This window comes from Hippopotamus amphibius, chromosome 3 (assembly GCF_030028045.1).
Source record: "Hippopotamus amphibius kiboko isolate mHipAmp2 chromosome 3, mHipAmp2.hap2, whole genome shotgun sequence".
Taxonomy (NCBI): domain Eukaryota; kingdom Metazoa; phylum Chordata; class Mammalia; order Artiodactyla; family Hippopotamidae; genus Hippopotamus; species Hippopotamus amphibius.
This window is the reverse complement of record NC_080188.1, coordinates 48,170,248-48,188,992: the sequence shown is the minus strand read 5'-3', so window position 1 is coordinate 48,188,992 and position 18,745 is coordinate 48,170,248. Positions and strand designations below refer to the sequence as shown.

Here is an 18,745-nt window from a genome sequence, read left to right as displayed (position 1 = left end):
TAAAGAGGATAAGGAAATATTTTCCTAAAGCACATTACATCATGAGCATATCAATAAGAGTCAGAAGACGATTTAATTTTAAAATTGAGCAAACTCAGTTTTGTCTGTGGGTGTAATTCAAACAAAGCCCTTTTGTTGCATTCCTAACCACAAACAAGGAAGCTTAATTGCATGGGATGGGTAGGCTGATGAAACTGGAACTAGCAAGTGACACGATGTCCTTCTTAGATGATTTTGCCCTAACACACAGAGAGATTCAGGAATGAAAGCATATTTTGGAGAAATCTACAATGAAGCAGTTCACATCTTTTGAGCACTATTCACTGATCACCTACTATGTGCCTTCTACCCTGCTGAAGTACAATTGGAGCTCTGGGAGGTAAGAGATGGCCTCAAGGAGTTTATAATCTTGTTGGGGAGCCTCATATGCAAGAAAAAGTGTTAAACAGCATCACAGTATTACTCATTCACTCAAAAAACATCTGAACGCCTACTGAGTGCCAAGCATCATTCCAGGCACTTGACACACAGTTTCTCACTTAACCTTTATACTACATCTTTATGATATAGGACCATGAATGAGAAAATGAGGTAATCGAGAGAGACTAAGCAACTCATCCACAGTCACAAGGGTTGTGAGGAGCAGAGGAGATATTTAAACTCAGGCATCTATCCCCAGAGCCTGTGTTCTTAACGTATGAGCAATGAACAGCATAAAAGAGGTGAGGTGGGTAGAGTAGAGAGACAAACAATTAGCAAGTAAGCAAATAAACGGTATTTTCATGTAGTTATAAGGGCTCTGAAGGAAACAGAACTGGGTCATGTGAGAGTATGATGACAGTCCTGCTTTGGATCAGAGACAGCCTCTTTGAGAGAGTAGCATCCTAACCAGATCTACATGATGAGAAGGAATCAACCATGAAGGAGCTGGGGGCAGAGTATTTAGCTCAGAAGCAACAAAGAAACACAAAGGCCTTGAGGCAGGAATAAATTTGGGGATTTCAAGAAACAGAACAGTGTGTAACCAGAGGCTTGCGAGTGAAGAGCAGATGGCAGGAAAGTCATGAGATCATATTGGGCCAGGTAGGCTCCTGAAGATTTTGGCTTAATCACCAAAAACTCCCATGCTTCCAGTGGTCAAGAATGGGGTCTGAAGTTGGCCAAAATGCCTGGTAGTAGAGTGGGGCTTTGGGTGACCTTGAAGGATTGGTATGCTTTGGATAAATGGAGGAGGCGACTACCACAACTTGGAAAATAAGAAATTCTAAGAGTTGGAGTTAATTTTTTTGTTGATGCTATTCTTTGATGAGCTGTTATAACTGAGACGTTGCTCGGGCTCTTCTGGGCACACTGACTTTATAAACCATGCTAGTTATCAACTGGACGTGAACTGAACATGTAAAAATACCAAATCTGCTCAGACTACCAGCACTACCAAATAAAACATCATGTTTCTTAATCCACTTACTAAGCCCCTACCTGCCATCATTTGTTTAGTACACAATGCTATAACAGACAACAAAGTCCTTCATAACAAGATTCTAGTCTTACCCACTCACCCCCAATAAAGAAAGAAAAAACAGTAACATCAATATATTCTATGAATTAGGTCTATCAGAATTAACATATCATGGATTTGGGTTGAGAGTCTTCATGATATACTTACTGAACACCTTGTGCTTAGCAGGGGATAAAACATTTCTTAAGGTTGTTCTGTGTATCACTTATTTTTTTCCTATTTTTCTTCATCTTTTGAAAAAATTATGAAATACTTGAAACATACATAAACACACTCAAATGAATATAAAATATACTCAAGTACTCATTACCAACATTTATCAAATCTTAATATTTTCCCCATATTTACATCGGGTATTGTTTTGAGTAGGTAATTAATTCACACAGTTTAAAAAAAAGAAAAGAAAAAGATCACAGGCCTTAAGAAGTCTTACTCTCCTTTCCAGCCCTCTCCACCCATTTCTCTTTCCCCTATGGCTAACCTCTGTGGTTAATTTCTTAGGTATGTTTCCCAGTGCTTTGTTATGCAAATACAGGCAAATATGAACATATCTCTTTTCACCCCCTTCACAAAGGAAAGCTATATAGTATTCTAGCCCTTGCTTTTTTGAACTTAACAACATCTATCGGAGATCATTTCATATCAGTACCTACAGAACTTCCTCATAGGCTTTTATTCCCCCTTTTAGCTGCCTGCTATTCCACTGTGTGCATATAACATATTTATTCAACCAGACACTTTCTGTAGACACTTTTTGATTTCCAGATTTTTGTTACTACAAATAATGCGTCAAAGAATAACTATGTCTATACACTGTTTTTTATCTTACGTCCACATATCTGCAGAAATTCCTAGAAGCGGAATTGCTGGCTCAAAGTAAAATGCACATGCAATTTTGGTAGTTATTGCTAAGTTGCCCCTTTCATGCTTTAAAGGGGAAACAAACTTAACATGAATAATTAAATGCCACTGTGCAAGTGTTTCTTACGGGAGGATTATATCTTCTTTAGTATAGAAGAATAGATGATTCATATTTGAACAACAATGCCTTTTTAGGCATTTCCTGTTTATAGGAAAATGATGTGCCCCAAACACTGATGATAAAAATATACAGCCACTTAAAACCACGACCAAGTTAAGCTGCACTGGGTTGCACTCACAGCAGTTTCACTCATAGGCCCAGATGACACTCTCTCAGCAATATAAAAAAAAAGAAAAAAAAAAAATCAGCCGATGTAAAGATATGTTTTCTACATGTTCACAGGAGACAGACAAGCTCTCAAGAATTTTTAAGAATTGAAACAAACCCATTATCTTCCAAAATGTAAAAAAAAAAAAGGTGGTAATTGTGCCTTAACACACAGTTGGGAAAGACATTGCTTTTGAGATATCCTTTAGCCCTTTTCAGCCTCCCTAACCTCTAGTTTCTATGACTACTAGGCTCCTCAAGGTTATACTTCGACTTTTTGGATTCACAGAAAAATCTAACAAGCAAACATTTCCGAGGCTCTTACAATTACCTAACATTTGTGTCTTTAAAAAGTGGTTCAGTGGGTGGAAAGGTATGCATTAGGTAATATAACCCCATAGCAGCACACAGTCCTTTCTGGAAAGAGAAGTTCTTTTTAAATGTCACATCCTGATAATATGCCCTGGGGACTTTTGGCTTTGGCAACTGAATCACAAGTAAGAGCGAAGTCTGCTAACAGACGTAAGACTCTAAAATTTGCATAAAAGGTAAAAAAGAAACAAAAAAAAACCCCTTTTCTTGTAAGATACTTTACCCCATTCCTCCAAACCTGTTTCAATATCATTTCACTACTAGTTTATCACCTCCTCACCCGCCATTTTGAAACATTTTTAAAGATTAAATATTATTGATGACCACACAGAACTATTACCATAAAAAAGAAGTCCTAGTCATGGTGTGGGGGGTGGGGCACGTTTTTCACTTAGCCACCAATGGGTGATGACATTGAAATGTCTTTTTCTCAATATTCCCGTTTCTTCCCTCCTCCCTTCAACTCTGACACCTCCTGAGTAATCAAAATAGTCAACTCTCCTCCCCACACTTCGTTTGCATATGTCATGGCAGAGATTGACACCAACACTACAACATCTTTGCTCTGTGACAGCATTCATCTTTGTTATTCTCTTTCAAATTCAATTACAGGGACTTCCCTGGTGGCACAGTGGTTAAGAACCCACCTGCCAATGCAGGGGACATGGGTTTGATCCCTGGTCTGGGAAGATCCTACATGCCTCGAAGCAACTAAGCCTGGGAGCCACAACTACTGAGCCCATGTCTTGCAACAAAGACCCAACGCAGCCAATTAAAAAGAAGTAAATAATAAATAAATTTACTTTAAAAAAAATAATGGACTTCCCTGGCAGCACAGTGGTTACGAATCCGCCTGTCAGTGCAGGGGACACGGGTTTGATCCCTGGTCCGGAAGGATTCCATGCCTCGGAGCAACTGAGCCCGTGCACCACTACTACTGAGCCTGCACTCTAGAGCCCACAGGCCACAACTATTGAGCCCATGTGCCACAACTACTGAAGCCTGGGTGCCTAGACAACAAATAATTTATAAAAATAAGTAAATAAATAATTTAAAATTTCAATTACAATAGAATAGCATACTATACGTAGACTAGCATAAACACTAATTATCACAATTTCTTCTTGTCAACTCTCAGTTTACAAATGGACATTTTATTTGTTGGAGGAAGGAGGGACTGGCTTTTGCTGACTTCTCCAGATATCAGATATTAACATTTAAAATTCTTCTTCTCTGCTACTTCTTTGTGCAATAGCATATATTGCCAGGGCCAAGAGAGAAATCACTTTCATGATGTTTGTTTTTATCTTCCACACACAGACACACGCAGACACCCACAAATATATGCTCATGGACCTCAGAGGATGAGAAAGCTGCAGAGAACCAGAAACGCTGTGTGTGCCCCTGAACTGTTTGGAGGCTTCCCAGAGGACCACTGTTGGACAAATCAGGAGCAGTTCAGCAGGACACGGTGAAGGCATGTACAGCTCTTCCCCTCCACCCAGGGGGCTGCAGGGCTGAGGGCGAGGGGGGCAGGGTACCCACCACTGCAGCTGAACACCCTCCTCCTCAGTGTATAAACCCACAGAAGATTGTTCTTGGAGGGTTGAAAGGATACCCCTTACACCAAATATCAACCAGGACATTTCAAAATCAAGGTAATTAATTTTTATACAACACTAAAGTATAAGTTATGTTTCATTTGCCAAAACAGTAACTGAAAGTTTTTGTGTGTGTGAGGCGGAAGCCTTACCCTTTGGTAGTGTTTTTTTTTTCTAAACACCATTCCGTTCAATAAAAACAAATAAATGCTCCCCAAACTTCCAACACTAAAGACACTGAATTCTCTTTTGGAGTAAGTCTGATGCATTGCATTGTGTTCTTCTCTTCTCTATTTCACTTTCTCCTCATTTAGAGGAAGAGGCTGCAAATGAAAAATTAAAGGCAACAACAACAAAATGAAAGAAAGAAAAAGAAAAAAAAGAAAGAACAGAAAGCATTAATTTTAAATAAGAACCTTAAACAGTGGTCAAAAGAAGAATCATACCAGATTCTTAAATCATACCAGAAAAGACCCGAATGAAAAGAATAGTGAAGGTTTCAAGGCAAAGTGACTGAAAACTTTATGAACACTTGTTCCAGACCCTCAGTTCCTACCAGCCAATATTTCCATAATAAACTTTACAACAAGGAGGAGTTTAACCACCACCACCATTCACACACAACCTGACACTGTTGGGGTGAAAATAATAAAACTCAGAAGAATGTTCTTTCTTATGCACCTTCAAGTGAAAGGATGCCAAATAAAACTTGAAAAACCAGCCCTGGATCCCTCTATGTATGTGTTTTATAATCTAAGCAGTTCATATTTTCTTTTTTTACCTTTTACGTGGTATAATCATAACATGAATGCCCATAATAATAAAATAAATATTCAAGTCACCTTGAGGTCCAGAACATTACCATGACCGGTACAGCTACCTGTTCTCTGCCATATCATATTTTCTTTCAAGTAAAAGCATCCCTAGATGCAAACACTGGCATTAGGCATAACTCTGAATAAAAATTTCAAGTCAAAGATTGTATAAGGATAAAAGCTGAATTCAAATTATTGTGAATAAGGGAAAAGATAATCAAGTATTTAAACCTTCAATTGTGATGGAGGTGAATCACGTACATGGCAATCTCCATAAACACTTCTTTTCATGTAAACTCAGAGTTAACTGAGAAGGCCACACCTTTTCTTTAAAATCGAGACTACAGTTGCAGGTTCCTTTTCTTTATACAAATGTTGGCGAGGAGAATAGAGAACTTGGCTACTAGCACATAGATAAGTAGGCATGCCTTGTGAGAAACCGAAATTGTTCATCTGAAATTCCCTGGGGAAATGGGGAAGCAAAACCATGAAGTACACAACAGAAAGCAACTGCTAATCTGAATGAGATAAAAAGCCACTCTAAATACATACATCATAAGAAATATGGTGACTGTATATATAGGAGGAAGAATGATTGAAAATTCCCACACAGAATTAATAGTACACGAAATTACCCAAGGTGCTCAAATAATGAGAATTTTCATGACAATTTAGAGAAACAGGCTTAAATTTATTATGTGGTTGGTTATTAATCTCTCTTTATAAACAGATATAGCACAATATCAAAAGATACCTGTGAAAGGCTTATCAGTTGAGAATCCTGCAATGCAAGATTCTAAATCTCATTCTATTGTAACAGTGGGCTTACCTTGTGGCAAAGAGAAACATCCTAGATAACAGCCCTCTGGCCAACTGCATGTCATATTCAGTAGTGGGATAAAAAGCCATTTCACCCTGCTACTGCTCTTTCTGCTTCTCCCAGGGCTGCAAAGGCTTCTCAATGATTCCACGCAACTCCCATCAGACAGCCTGAACCGCCCGGAAGTCACTAAGCTTCGTGCAAGTGGGAGGGACTCATTCCCAGCCACCTCTGTAAACTGCCAATTAAAATTCAATTCCTGGCCTCTAAGAGGGAAGAAGAGAAAGTGACCCTCAGTAACTTGTCCTGAGAAGAACCAGCATCTTAGACAATAGCACACAGCTTGGGAATGCCAGAATTCTACTCTGTGGGCAGGAGGAGGAGGGAAGCAAGGAAAATCATCTGCTGATAAAATGCATCAAACTGCAATCAGGAAGTTTCCTTTTTCATTGATCTTCTCTGCTAAACCCTCGCCTTCCTCCATGTGCAAAAATGCCGCTGTCTGCAAAAATGCGTGTTCTTTGCTTTAAGCTTCCCACAGTTTGGAGGCTACTGAAAGGGATCCTACACCAACATCCACTGAGACTTCCTGAGACACACTGTCCTGAGCTAAGTCAGCAGGATGGGAACAGAACTCACTGCCAATGGAAGTCCAAAATGCCAGCTGAGCTAACCTTGCTGCCCAAATGAGAATGAATGAAGAGTCAAAGCCTGAGCTTCTATGACACACTCATCTCCATTGACTTCACAGAGCACATATCACGATGTATGGTAAGTGCTTACTGATTAGACGAGACGGTCATCATAATGATGGCGGTGACTGGTGGTGGAGGGTGAGGAAGGGACGGGAAGTTCTCGGAGGAAAGCACTGGCTTGGAAAACCCTGAGTTTTAAGCTGGAACATTTTGTCTCTTGAACTAACTCATTGAACTACCCTAGCCTGAGGCTTGACACATCTTAGGGATAAGTTCTGCCAAGAGAAGTTAGATCATAGGATTCCTACTGACAAGTTAGACAAGAGAGAACTCAGGGATCCAAGCAGGAAAGGAGAGATGCGCGTGGATGTGTGCAAATGTTAAGCCCTGAACCACAAAGAGCTTCTCTCTAACTTGGTGGTTTGGCTGGTCCCTGTATATACCTGGCGGGGAGGGAGTTTCTTCCTTTTGCTCTTTCCTTTTTCTTACAGGAGAGTGAGAAATCTTTTCTGGCTATTTTCTCCATGAAAAAGGAGCTACATATACCCATAACCCACTGGACTTGGAATTAGCTCACGAGGTGATCCCAGCCCTTTTCAATTTCAAAATCAGTGTAGGCTTCTGTGACCTGTCGTGAATTAGACTTGCTCACTGCCCACTGCTCACCTTCTACCTCAACACCTGTGAGACTCCTAAGGTGAAAGCACACCACGTCTGCTCTGTCTACAGACATCAGCACCTCACCCCTTCCCATATTTCAAAACAGGACTTACACCACAGCCAGCTTGAAAGAATTCTCAGTGGCCACAGATGGAACCATTTGAGCAAGAGAATAAATACCAGTACAGGATTACAACCCACAGAATAAAACAGGATGGAGTCCTTACTGATGTAAATAGTTGGATAAATAAATAAGTGGAGGAAAGAAACAGTGCTTCCCTACAGAAGACTTTCAATTAATAACTGTGGAAGAAATGAAAGAAATACAGACTCATCTTCAGAACATGACAGTAATCATTGTCACAGGCAGTATCCACTGACAGATGCTAAAATCAGCAGGAGAAAGTTTGAGGAAAAACAGAATATTTGCATAGCCTCAAAGCTATCTCCTCTGCAAGATATGTATTCATTACACAGAGACAAACAATAACTTTACAGCGAGGAAACCTGGCAACTTCACCATAACTAGGTAATCAAAGTTAACATCACCAGTAATAAAACGTATCGACACCATGTAACCCCAGAGAGGACCCACTACGAAGGACACATCACTTCTGTGGTATTCTTGCCAAAAATGCTTAACCTCAATCCAATCATGAGATAATATCAGACAAACCGAAATAGAAGGCGTTCGACAAAATAACTGGCCCATACTTTTCAAAGTGTCAAGGTCATAAAAGATAAGGAAAGACTGAAGAGGTATCACAGATTAGAGGAGACTAGGGAAATATGACAAACACAACGTAGGATCCTGGAATGGAAAGCGGACATCAGCTGGGGGAAAAAATGGTGAAATCTGAATAAAGTCTATAGTCTTAGAGTCTGTAGTTGATAGTATTATACCAATGCTAATTTCTTATTTTTAATATTTGCACTATGGTTTTCAAAGATGTTAACATTACAGAAAGCTGGATGATGGGTGGATGAGAAATCTCTGTACTATTGTCACAGCTTTTCTGTGAGTCTAAAATTATTTCAAAATAAAAAGTAAAAAACAAAACGGGCAAGATTTGGGATCTGCATGAATTGGATGAGAACCACACCAATTTCCAAGTTCAGTCCAACCCCAGTAAACGCTGGGCTGCAGAGACGTCAAAGGACAGGGAAGGTTATGAGGTGGACTACTGTAAGGGCTTATGATATACTCGTGGAGACGAGACACACAAGTAAAATTCTTAGAGTATAAGTAGAGTAAAAATTCCAGCCAATAGGACACGAGCAGGAGTGATACATGCAACATCCAGGTCATGACTTTTTCAAAAGGAAAGAGCTTGCTTCTCTCTCCCGTACGGTCTCCCTTCATACAGACACAGCATTAGGAGCCAGTTTTGACTATGCTGATGAGGGCAGACCCCGCTTGTTTTAAAGATAATCAGTTTGTGGTTATAACCACAATCTCTGCACAGTTAGGACACCAACTGGATATACATTTAGGTTCATTTGTTTCACCCAGCTGTTAAGGACTGTTTTATGAAATACTTCAGTTGTTTCAAGCTCAAACCCAGGTCTGTGTGATTCCACTGTTCATGCTCTCAGCCGCACCTAGTCTCAGCTCTCCCTGCCTTCATCCACCTGGCAAATGGTCCCACAATTACGTCCAAGTGCCCCGTGGCAGAAACTTAGGAGGCACGCTCTTTAACCGCTCTTCTCCCTTTCCTCCCACCCTCACCTGCTCGTGATCTGTCGCCTAAATTCATCTCAAATCTGTCTCATCTCTGTCCCATTACCACTTGCTAAGTTCAAGTCTTGATCACTGTCCGCCCAGGCCACGACAGTAACTTAACTACAACTTTCCAGCCTGAAGTACTTTGGCACTGATGCTACATTAACCTACACACTTCAGCAGAGTCTTGTTAAATAAAAGGCTCTGATCCTCTACATTTTGAAGATCCCAGGGGGCTGAAGGGAATATTGATAATGTTAGGGCTTCTGCTTCTTTGGGCTATCCCTGGAGCAACCTTTTGCCAGCTGCTTCTCTTATAGGTGGAGTCCTCTGCAAATGTCAGCCTGTCCTCAACTGGCATATTCAAGCTTCTTTTGAATCCTTTTTGCAGATAAAACCTTACAAAGAATCTTAATGTAAACACCATACCAAAGTGTTGTTAGATTACAGAAAATATAATGAATATTTTAATGTATATTTGCATATCCATAAACATGGGTAACTGCTTAAACCTAAATTTATAATGTTCATTTATTTCTAATGCCAAGCCCACGTGTCTACATGAAAGGACCCCCACCCCAAACTGAAATAAGGATAACTGACAACAATGATAACCAGCATCCACTGAGTGCTTATGATGGGCTGAGTACCACTCTAAGTGTTTTGTGTATATTAGCACTTTCAACCCTTTCAGCAACTCTTTGGGGTAGATTAGTTATTAAACTCATTTTATAGATTGGAAACAAAGCTTAAATAACTTGCCTGCAGTTGTATATTAAGTGGCAGAACCAAGATTTGAATTCTAGGTAGGCTGATTCCACAGACCCCATCTTCTCACTATACTATACTGCCTTTCATGCTGGCACTCAGACATATCCAACAGTGATGAAGGGATGATGAGAACGATAGCCACACCATCATCATACCACCATCTAATATTTGCTTCACCTGACATTTATTTCTTGTTCCCCACAGGCAGACTCTGGGCTAAGTGCTTTGAATACCTTATCTCATTGAATTCCCACTGTTGTCCTATGAAATAAGTTCTGTTATGCTGATTGCTGAGGCAATAGGGTGCAGTGGCTGTAAGCTCAAACTGCCTGATTTTGAATCCACCACCTCCTAAGGAGATGCCTTTACACTAGTGCAAACCTCACAGCACTGGTGTGAGAATCTGATGAGGTATGCAAAGCCCTAGCACACAGGAAGCACAGATAAGTAGCTGCAAATTTTTATTAGACCAACTCCATAATCTCAGGACATTCCTCAACTAGCGATAAGAAGTTTTCAATGAATATCAGTTCAAAGATGAATCAATCTTGTTGTACCATGTAATGCATCAGTCATTTCCAAAGTGTAAGACATTGGCGTATCTCTTTTAGTGTTTTTAACTGTAGCTTTAAAAACAGTGGTTAATGTATTCAATGTATTTTTTAAAAGATATTTGCATCAAATGATTTGAGGGACCCCCAGATTACCTCCTGGGAACCTGACATTTCTTCAGAACCTGGTCTGAAGACTGTCATTAGGGTGGTTATCCTCTGAACCCTGAGCTTCCATCTGACCTCCTCATTCAGCCCCTCCTCACCTCTCTCATGCGCCCGTCTTCTTGACCAGCCTTGCCCCCAACTCCTTCTTCCAGCAGCCAAGTTCTTCTTCTGAACCACTCAGCACAGCCCTCCGTGCCTCTTACCTGTGCTTCAGCCGAAGTGTAACCCCTCCTGACCATGTCGCTTTCCTGTGCTGGGGGTCAGAGGTCAGGTGGTCTGGGCCGAAAGAGTCAGCGGTGCCTGTATCAGCAGGGTCCAGGTCTGCACGCGCATCTCTGGCAAAAACAGGAAAACAGGAAGCTGAGCGTGACGGTGGTCGTGGGCAGGGGCAGGAAGGAACCCCACCTGGAAAATGCATGACAATTAACCCTGGAGCTGGGGCAGCGCAGGACAGCTGGGCGCAGAGGTCTAAGCCTGCACCCACCCAGGTGCTCTGCCCAAAGGAAGGCGAGTGCGCTCCAGGGGTCTTCATCCTCTCCAACCTGTGTTTCTATGGAGCAATAATGTACGCTTCCCAATCTTAGAATAACAGATTTTTCCAGCCAAGGGGGGAGAAAGATACATGGACTCTTATGAAGACGAACCCTCCTATAGTTCATGAGCCATTGGTAAGCAAATGAAAAACCGGACTCACAGAAGCAAACCGTCCACAGAGGTGGTTCTCCGAGACAAGTCCCCGCTGCCTCCCATCCCGTCTTGGTTTCACCGGAAGAGAGGGATCTCCCAGTGCAGCAGCCATAGCTCCGTGCAGTGGGTGGCAGCTCAGGAGCACATGCCGACTCTTGAGCCCGAGCTATTTCAGATTGTTTAGATTCCACCGTGCTGGAGGCAAGCCTTTTGTGTGTCCATTTAAATTCACCCTCCCACCCCCAGTCCCTAACACCATTGCCATAGCTCTGTTCCTCCACACTCCCAGGGAGTCAGAGAAAAATGTTAAGCCCTCCCTGGCCAATGTGTTCCGCCATGGGAACAGATGCACTCCTTCTCCTGAGGAGAGTCTTGGCTCCTGAATTTCCAAACACCCTGACTACACCTCCTCTTGATCAGACTGTCCGCTGCACCAGGCTCTGAAGCGGGTGTGCCACCCTGGGTACCAGTGGTGTGTTTCTGTCTTTGAGAGACAACTGGTAGCCCCTGCACCCCGTCCTATAAGCAGGAATCTGGAGAAGGCGCAAAAGGCTGCTGTTTCTCCTCTGCATAGGCCTTGGCTGAAAAGGGGTGAGATTATGAATGGTGTTGATTTCTTTGTATTTCAGGAGAGGGAGGGAGATGACCAGGCAGTCAGCAGGGAATTTCTACTTCTAAGCTGAAGTTTTTATCTTTAGTTTTATCTAAGCATCATTACCTCCTTTGCTACATTACTTTTCTCGCCAAATTTAAGATTCCTGGCTTCGAATATATTCAGTATTCCCCTAGATTTGAAGTCTGAAGACCTGGTTGAGGTTCTCTCACTTATGAGCTGAATGACATTGGGCAAGTAAACACTGTGCCTCAGGCTCTTCATCGGGAATGTGAGAATAAGAAGCAGAGCACGCAATAGATAGAAGCCTGGCCCTGGAGTCTGTCGCTCTGAGTCAGAGTCTGGCCCTATCCTGGCCCTGTCCAGCTCTGTGACCTTGTCCTCTCTGTGCCTCCATCTCTGAAATGGGTGCAAAGGAACAAAAGCTTTCATAGGGTTGTTGAGAAACTTTAATTCAGGTAAAGCACTTAGAAGAGAGTCTGGTGCATTTTCAGCACTCAGGAAATCAGCTCCTATTATTATATGTATCCTGCAGAGTTGCTACAAAGTTTCTAGATAGTACCTGTCTAGCACAGGGCCTACACATGGCAGTATGTGCTTAATTAACGAATCATTTTCATTACTGTCTTCAACAGTACCTTCATTTTAGAGCTCCTTTCAGCTAAGATGTCATGTAAAACAGACAACTAAAAAGACCTAATTTATACTGGAAATAATAGCAAAAAGAACTTTGTCCAGAGTTAGCATGTCAGAGCCTTCTGCAGAATTCATCATGTGGTCTCCAATTAGGATTCCTCCTATAATCCTCAGCGGCACCAACCCCAATGGCCATCTGGCTAAGCTGAGGTGGAAAGCATACTCAAAGATATCTCATCATCGAATTCATGAACATAAAGATGACACAAACCTACACAGCACATCCAAGACCACTCATTGGTAGAATCCATTCCGACAACAAGCCTGTCTTTCCAGCTCTCCTCTAGACCCTAACATTATCTATTGGGGAAAAACAATAAAGACCATGCCTGAGCTTTCACAAAACCTTTATAGCATTCAATAACTTTCTCTTTCTTTTTTTAAATTTTTTATGTTTTGGCCTCAACCACAATTGTTGGCTCTGTCCTTTCCGCACAATGGCTGAGCCCTTTTCTCCTTCCTTACTCCCTCCTCCCCCTCTCCGGGAGGCACGGAGGGACGGGAAGTCCAGGATGAAGGCTGTCAGAGTGAGGCCCTAGCAGGAAGAGCAGGCAAATGGGAGAGAGAGGGAAGCAAGAAGAACATGAGACGGTCTCACTCACGGTTTTAAGGATTTTCAATGCATGATTCTTTTCAACCCAAGCAGAGATCAGCACCCCAGCAATGCCCTCCAGGGGACCAGCTGAGGTTAACAACTGGGTGCGAGGGTTCATAAAACCTGGGCTGGGGTTGCTTGTTGCTGATGGCGACCCCCAGGCTAGGTCACAGCACAGCCTCGCTAATCTTCGCCTCCCCCCACCCTGGATGGGCTGTCGCCTGAGGCTCCTGAGTGGGCTGTCTGGACGCACCACACAGAAGAGGAAACAGTCCGGAAGGAATGCAGGAGGAATCACCAGCATCCAGAGCACACCTTTTCTGGAATAACCTCTTTCTAGAATAACCTGGACAACAAATAAATATTTTTAAACTCACATGTTCTAACGAAAAGAAATTCCATAGTGAATCTTGCTGGCAAAACTAATGAGATGTGTTTGAGGGCTGTTTTTAATATTGTTTCTTGTTGTTCTCCAGTCTCAGGATCACAAACTATGAGTGAGGAAATAGGAATCAGAGCTGACTTGAGAAGATTTAACAGGGGCTAAAAAAAAAGATTGTGATCCACTATCCCAGTATCATCTTTCTTTGACAGATAGTTAAGAAACAAGAGATCCAGGCTAACCACCTACATCTCTCTACTTCTTATGATGAGTTCATTCACATTCCCAGCTCCCACTATTCATAGTTCATGAATATATACGACCGCTTTACTATTTGCTATTTTAGTAAGAATCCTTAACTGCTTTCTAAGCTGAGTTTCAGCCAATATTGAAGAAAAAGTTCTGGATCATCCTGTTCCTGTAGCTCTCTTGAACACCATGAAAACTGGGGAGGATCCTGGGAAGCTGGAGAGAAAGATGTACATGCCTGATAAAGTGGTCTCTCCAGATCCCTTTAGCTCCTGGTTTCTATTGCATTTAAATGGGGATGGGCTCCTGTCTCCTTAGCATGGAGCTTAGGAAGAGCTTGGATCCGAGAATCAGCAGTTTCGTCCTTTTGGTTGTGTTTTGTCCAGGAGAGAACAGCTTCCTCGTCAGCCACATCCATTCCTGTCCCCCTCCAACCCAGCACCTGCCCAGCAGCCAGCACCACCTTTAAAAAAGAGTAAGCGGATTATGTCATCTCTAATAATAAAACCTGTGTAGCTCCCCATGCACTCTGGAGAAAATCCAAGTTCCTTAATTTGGCTGTGAGGCCTCAAGTGACGTGGCTCCTGCCCACCCTTTAACCTCTCCCCTCTCATCTGCCCTGTCCTCACCGGCCTGCCTTGAGCACCCCAAGCCTGCCAAGCTCTCCACTTGATGCATGAGGGTCCCTCCACCTGAAATCATCTTCCTCCCAATTCTCCGCCTGGATGGCCCCTCCTCAGCCCAGGTAGAACATCACCTCCACAGAGACTGCTTCACCTCCCTCCAACAGTCTCTTCCTGGCACCTGGTCTTTCCCTTCACTGCATTTGGGGCCACGTGTAAATGTTCACTTGCACACGGTATGTACCAGACAGAAGTATGACAAGGTCAGGGCCCATGGCTGACTTTCTTCAGTTTTGTGCTTTTAAACCACTACACACCCAGGGCCTCAGACAGTGGGTGGCTCACAGCAGGCACACAACACAGACGTACAGAATGAATCAGAGTTGATTGTAAAGGGAATAATTGTCTAACGCACCCAAAGTGGGGCTCTATGCCCTTCAGCTCTTAAAGGCACTGAATTGTTTACAATACATCTTTTAGGGAAGGTAGGGCTCTCTTTTAGTCACTTTCTACATAAGCTTGTGGGTCAATTTCTTTTTCTTTTTTTTTTAATTTTACTTATTTTTGGCTGTGTTGGGTCTTTGCTGCTACACGTGGGCTTTCTCTAGTTGTGGCGAGTGGGGGCTATCGTTCATTGCGGTGTGCGGGCTTCTCATTGTGGTGGCTTATCTTGTTGCAGTGCACGGGCTCTGGGCGCGTGGGCTTCAGTAGTTGTGGCACACGGGCTCAGTAGTTGTGGCACACAGGCTTAGTTGCTCCACGGCATGTGGGATCTTCCCAGACCAGGGACTGAACCCGTGTCCCCTGCATTGGCAGGTGGATTCTTAACCACTGCACCCCCAGGGAAGTCCTGTGGGTCGATTTCTTTGTGAAAGGAGAATTCAGCTCTAACTCTTGGTTCCTGTCGTCAGCAGCTGCATTCGTGGAGTGGAGTAGAGAGGAGCAGTGTTGGGAGACCACTGGCCAAACCCTTCGACAAACAGTTGGTGCAGCTCAGCGTGGTTTTGCTGCCTTATGTCTCGAAGCAGCCAGAATACCTTTTGAGATTAAGCAGACAGAAGTGCACTTACACAGGGCTAAGCTATCCTCAGAGCCCTCTGGAGAAATTCCTTTGGACTTAGGCTGGGTGCTTGCCTGTATTCGTTTTTATAATCTGTTCATGAAAAGTCGTGTTGGTGGGTTCCTGGGTTTCTACTTTCTCTTTGTTCCGCTTTGTGTCCATCACGCAGAAAACTGGCCCCAGCATCATCTGTGCATCCTGTTAGCAGGCCTCTTTATCATCACCTTAGGCTCCCCAGCACTCTTCCCTTCAGTCTCTGGAGGCGAAGAGGGCCTGGAGTCTCTGCTGCTTCTGTGAGCAGAGGAAGATTTTAAGAACTGATAACCTTAGGTTCAGATTTCCGTCCTTAGTCTAACGTAGCTGTTCTTCATTTGCCGATGACTGGGCATTTACTGAAGGTTTCACAGTCATTCTCAATGAACTGCCCTTTCTTTAAAAGCCTCTTGTTCCTATTATGAACCTTTTGGTACCTGCGTATTTAGACTTAACCTTTCGGGTCACTGTCCCTTCATTACTCCCCTTTCTTGCCCTTTAAATCATTATTTACCAGTTAGGAAGTTTACGCTGCACTCCCTCAGGCCTGTGTCCTATCCAGTGTGTTCCATCACACGCATACCATTTACTTGTCCTCAAAACCTCTTTCTTCTCCTCGCCCATCTTGGTTTGGCAGCGTGGTTATTACAGGGGGGCCATACATAAGCTTTCAGCCATGCATAGATGTGCTTTGTATGTCTTGGCTCTGTGTCTGTTTGTACCTCCTGTGTCTCTTGCTGACGCGTTTTCTCACTTGATTTCCCCTGAAACCTCCCAAATGGATCAAGTGTACAATTTATACCAGTGACATTCAGCATATTTCTGACTCTTTCTGAAACCATAAGCCCATCTCCAGATCTTAAGCCAGTGACCTCTATGCCAACCTTGCATGAAGACTGGAAAAGGGTGGGTAGGGGAAAAAGCCAAATGATTAGCCAGATCTCTTAACCTACCTATTAAATATTTAATCTGCTCCAGATTTACTTGTGACTTCAATTCCTCCACCCACAGGGCCCTATGACATAGCTAGCCTAGGGCAAGTGCATGAGAAAACCAAGGGCCCCCATGCAACAGCTTATATTAAACTGGTGATAGCTTCACCACTGGAGCATCTGGCCTTAGCCACAAACACGCAGAGTCTGATCTTAAATCAGCTCTAGTATAAGCAGCAGCTGTGTAACTCGAATGAATACTGTAGATTCCACAGCCAGCTGCTTGGGTTCCTATCCTGGCTCTGTCACCAAGTAGATGTTTGACTTTGGGCAGGTTACTCAACCTCTTGTGCCTCAGTTTTCTCCTCTATAAAGTAAGGATGATCATAACACCTACGTCAAAGGGTAGTTGTGAGGCTTGAATGAATTAATACGTGAACATTACGTCTCATGCTTCACGCTGAGACTTAGAACACTGCCTGGCAGTATCCGCTTCTTACCAATAGAAAGGAAACTTACGGACTTCCATGGTGGCGCAGTGGTTAAAAGTCCGCTTGACAATGCAGGGGGCACAGGTTCAAGCCCTGATCTGGGAAGACCCCACATGTCACGGAACAACTAAGCCCGCGTGCCATAACCACTGAGCCTGCATGCTGCAACTACCGAAGTCCGTGCACCGCAACAAGATAAGCCACCGCAGTGAGAAGACCACGCACCGCAATGAGTAACACCCACTTGCTACAACTAGAGAAAAGCCCTCACGCAGCAACCAAGACCCAATGCAGCCAAAAAGAAGAAGAAGAAGAAGAAAGGAAACTTACATTTCTTGGGCACACAGTATGTACCAGATACTGTGCTTTAAAAAGTTATTCATTTAATCTTATCAATTGAGATGGCATGATCCTCATCTTATAAAGAAAGCAAAAAGAAATAAAACAAGTAGAAAGAAGTCTAGCCAGACGACACCACCCCTCATGAAATGCCTCTGAGGGTCCCGGGACTTTGCATACTTTTTTCTTAGACATCAGCCACATGCCAATCCACTCTTGCCTGGCATTTCTGCCACATGACCCTTTGGCCATTCATATGAGACAAAAAGATACAAATGAAGACAAAAGACCAGCAAAAGTACCAAGATGTTACTACTGGGTGATAGGATTATAGGTGATATTTTTCTTCTTTTTCTATGCCTTGCAAATTGTTTACAATTAACATTTGTTATTGTAATTATCAGAAAAAGTAAAACTAGCCTTATTTTTTTTTCCTCAGTAGAATGAGTCTCAGTCTAATTTCTCCTTATTTTTAAAGGAAAATCTCTGTCAGGAAACGGCAGTGGATGTACCTATCCGGGAGTAAATTTGGGCAGTGGAAAGGCTTCATGCTGGTGGCAAGACTTACTTTCGTATCTCTGCCAACCATGGAAAATACCTGGGAGGAAGCAAGATTTCCAGGAAACCAGTATCAATGGAGGGTGATAAAACTGTCTTAAGAAAGTGAGGCCTCTGTCTCTCTTCCCTCCCATCCTTTCTCTCCCTAGTGTTCCCCCAAAATCATAATTACTTACTTTAATATCATCCATTATAGCTTGAAAGTACCTTCCGTGCATTAGTCCATTTGGCCTTCATAATAAGGCTAAAGGGCAAGTACAGCAGGTATTATTTATTCCCATTTAACAGATGTAGAGACAGCCTCAGACAGGGATAGTTACCTGCTTGAGTTCAGGTCTTGTAAGCTACATGAAGTCAGGGTCCCTAACTCTAACTTTCACGCTCTCTCTCTCTCGTTTCATATTGCCTTTAGAGTCTACAATCCCAAAAATCCTCTGACACAGGTGACGAACAATACCAAAGCTCCTCTAAAGGAAAAGCTTCTTCAGAAGAAAGTCAAAAGTTACTGAAGTTCAGATGGGTCCCCTCTCTGTCCCTAGCCCAAATATCCCTCGGTCTAAAGAAATGATGAGACCGGATTTTGAAGGATCCCACCCTTGACAC

At 42.9% G+C, this 18,745-nt stretch overlaps 1 protein-coding gene across 5 annotated transcripts in view; it reads right to left on the bottom strand.

Annotated features, from left to right (window-relative positions):
* SHROOM3 (shroom family member 3) overlaps window positions 1–18,745 on the bottom strand; it is a 123,642-nt gene that overhangs the window by 49,960 nt on the left and 54,937 nt on the right. For all 5 annotated transcript variants that reach the window (XM_057726576.1, XM_057726578.1, XM_057726580.1 and 2 more), the window contains exon 2: window positions 11,088–11,219. In XM_057726576.1, the coding sequence (XP_057582559.1) occupies window positions 11,088–11,219 (132 nt within the window). The remainder of the gene's footprint in view (window positions 1–11,087; window positions 11,220–18,745) is intronic.